The sequence below is a fragment of the Bombus impatiens genome, unplaced genomic scaffold (genome assembly GCF_000188095.3).
Source record: "Bombus impatiens unplaced genomic scaffold, BIMP_2.2 scf_0549, whole genome shotgun sequence".
In the NCBI taxonomy this organism is placed as follows: domain Eukaryota; kingdom Metazoa; phylum Arthropoda; class Insecta; order Hymenoptera; family Apidae; genus Bombus; species Bombus impatiens.
The window spans coordinates 4,601-7,001 of record NT_176968.1 but is presented as its reverse complement, the minus strand read 5'-3'; the positions used below and the strand labels follow the sequence as shown (position 1 = coordinate 7,001).

Sequence of the window (2,401 nt, the reverse complement as noted above, 5' to 3'; positions counted from 1 at the left end):
GAGCCGGTGTGCAACGCTTGCGGCCTCTACTACAAGCTACACAACGTAAGTGTTTTCGAAGGATTTCGTCGATCGATGCTCCTTCTCTCCTCCGCCGTGCATCGCGAGCCACCGATTGCGAAACGCGACGACGATTCCTCGTCGACCGACGAATTTCGTCTCTCGACTCGAGCCGATTCTCTCTCTTTGTTTGTACAACTGCCGCGACCCATCGCCGCGAATTACTTTCGAAGCGAAAGCGCGTCTATGTCAGTGTGGCGTTGAAACGAAGGAAAGCAACGGGCGAACAAGCCGAATCCCGCTGTAAAATCTCGCAAAAAGATCCCGACGCTCTTCGTTAACCCGGTGGCGCGTAACGATCGCGATTGCGCGGCGATCGCGCGTCGTTACGACATTCTGCGTCGTCGTTGGACCAGCGTAAAACCGTCGACGGGAAACCATGGGCTGTTACACCGATCTAACGCGACGCGAGTTGGCTCCGATTATTTCCAACATGTCACCCTTGTTTCACGCGCCTATTCGCAAATCCAGATTCGCCAGTAGCGACGTCATCGATAGAATCTGCCGTTTCTTTTACGACCCACGGTCGATACGTAAGAAAATCGCATTTTTCGACTACCATCGAGCTCCTTTCTCTTCCTTTTTTTTTTTTTTTTTCTTTGTTTTTCGTACGTATAATCGATCTAATATTTTATCACCTGTATCGTTGGGGATGTTGTTACCAAGAGTGGTTCTTTGCCGCCGGATTCTCTGCCAGGTAGTAAAGTTCGTTGTTATTACCTTGGGGAGGGGGGGGGAGGGGAGGGGTTAAGGAGAGCACACGCGCGCTATGTCGTCGATCCGTCGAAACTCGAAATCTTGGCCAAGAATCGAGAACGAAACGCGGTCACCGTTCGTGATCCCGGTTGCCCGTTGATTACTTTTCTTACGCAACTCGACGCTCCTCGCGTGGCCTTTATCTCGGCGTACTCGCCGGCCGACTCGTCTTCCCCCGGTTCTCCGATAATTGTTCCGAAAACATCTCGAAAACGCCAAGATGTGAAATCGGTGCATCGATCGTACGCGCGTGTTACGTACGTGTACGCGATACGTCGTTACGAAATCACGAGTGCCGTGTTTCAGCGCACCTCGAGTGGTCTCGCCTCGAGAACTTGCGTTCGCTCGGCGTTCCGCGTCTCCGAAACCTTGACTGTTATCCGCGATGCATCACCGATGGTGCGTCGCGGTGCGTCCTTAATCGACTTTGATCCCACGAGCCGATCGACCGCGCAACCGTCTTATCGGTGATTTTAACGAGATCGTAAAGGCCGATACGGCCGGCCGTTTATTATCACGTTTCGACGAATTCCAGTAATTTCGTGTTCGCGTGTGTCGCGGAAAAACTTGTCGAGTCTTGTTTTTTTTTTTCTTTTGTCTTTGCGCAGGTGAACAGGCCACTGAGCATGAAGAAGGAGGGAATACAGACGAGGAAAAGGAAGCCGAAGAATCATTCGGGAATGAGCGGAAACTTGGCGGGACCGAGCGGCATGCACAAGACCGAGATTAAGTCTAACTTACTCGGTGAGTCTTCGGTGAGCAAGTTTGTCATTAAATTCCTTTTCCGTTCGCTTTTCCCCCAACGCGTCTATTTGTCTATCTCGAGACGGGTATCGATCGTCGATCGATACGGCTGGTGTACCTACGGATCGGACGAATCGTCGTTTCTCGGATTTCGTCCGTTCCTTGTAACTCTCGCCCTCTCTCCCTCTCTCTATCTCTCTTTTCTCTCTCTCTCTCTCTCTCTCTCTCTCTTTAATAATAATAATAATAGCGTCTCGTCGATGGAAGTACGATTTGGAGGAAAAACGATAGGTACGCGCGAATCGAAAAGGTACGACGACGATAAAATACGTAGCATCGCGTAGTACGTAGTCTCATGACGGACCTTGAACGACTCGAAATTCGAGTCCCGGATCGGGAGTAAAGTCCGACATGGAGCGACACCGCGCCGCGTTGCGAACAAACAAGTCGGATGACCGATCGAGATAAAAAATTCGCCGCTCGTTCTAAATGGAGGGAGGAGAGGGCGAAGGGAGCAGCGCGAATAGAGACGAGCGTAACCGAGCGGAGAGGAGCGAACGCGAAGGTAACGTTTCGAATCGTTGGTCTCTTTTCACGTTCCAGTGGACTCGCTGCAGTTGAACGTGTATGGGAGCGGTGGTAGTGGTAACGGGGGTGGGATAGTGGCCGATACGGAGGCGAAGCAAGAGGCCGAGAGCGAGGCAGCGACCGGGGCAGGTACAGACGGCGGTGGTGCCGGTACAGAAACCGGGGATCGGGCGGAGAACGAGAACGGAAGCGGTAACGCGTCGGGTGGGAACGGAGGATCCGACGAACGTCGTCCACCCCTAGGTACACCGAC

The 2,401-nt window shown here is 52.7% G+C and overlaps 1 protein-coding gene across 1 annotated transcript in view; it reads left to right on the top strand.

Annotated features, from left to right (window-relative positions):
* LOC100742760 overlaps window positions 1–2,401 on the top strand; it is an 11,920-nt gene that overhangs the window by 8,161 nt on the left and 1,358 nt on the right. The window contains 3 exon segments of the mRNA XM_033322072.1: window positions 1–45; window positions 1,425–1,560; window positions 2,164–2,401. The exon segment at window positions 1–45 is cut by the window's left edge and continues 6 nt beyond it. Coding sequence (XP_033177963.1) covers window positions 1–45; window positions 1,425–1,560; window positions 2,164–2,401 — 419 coding nt within the window.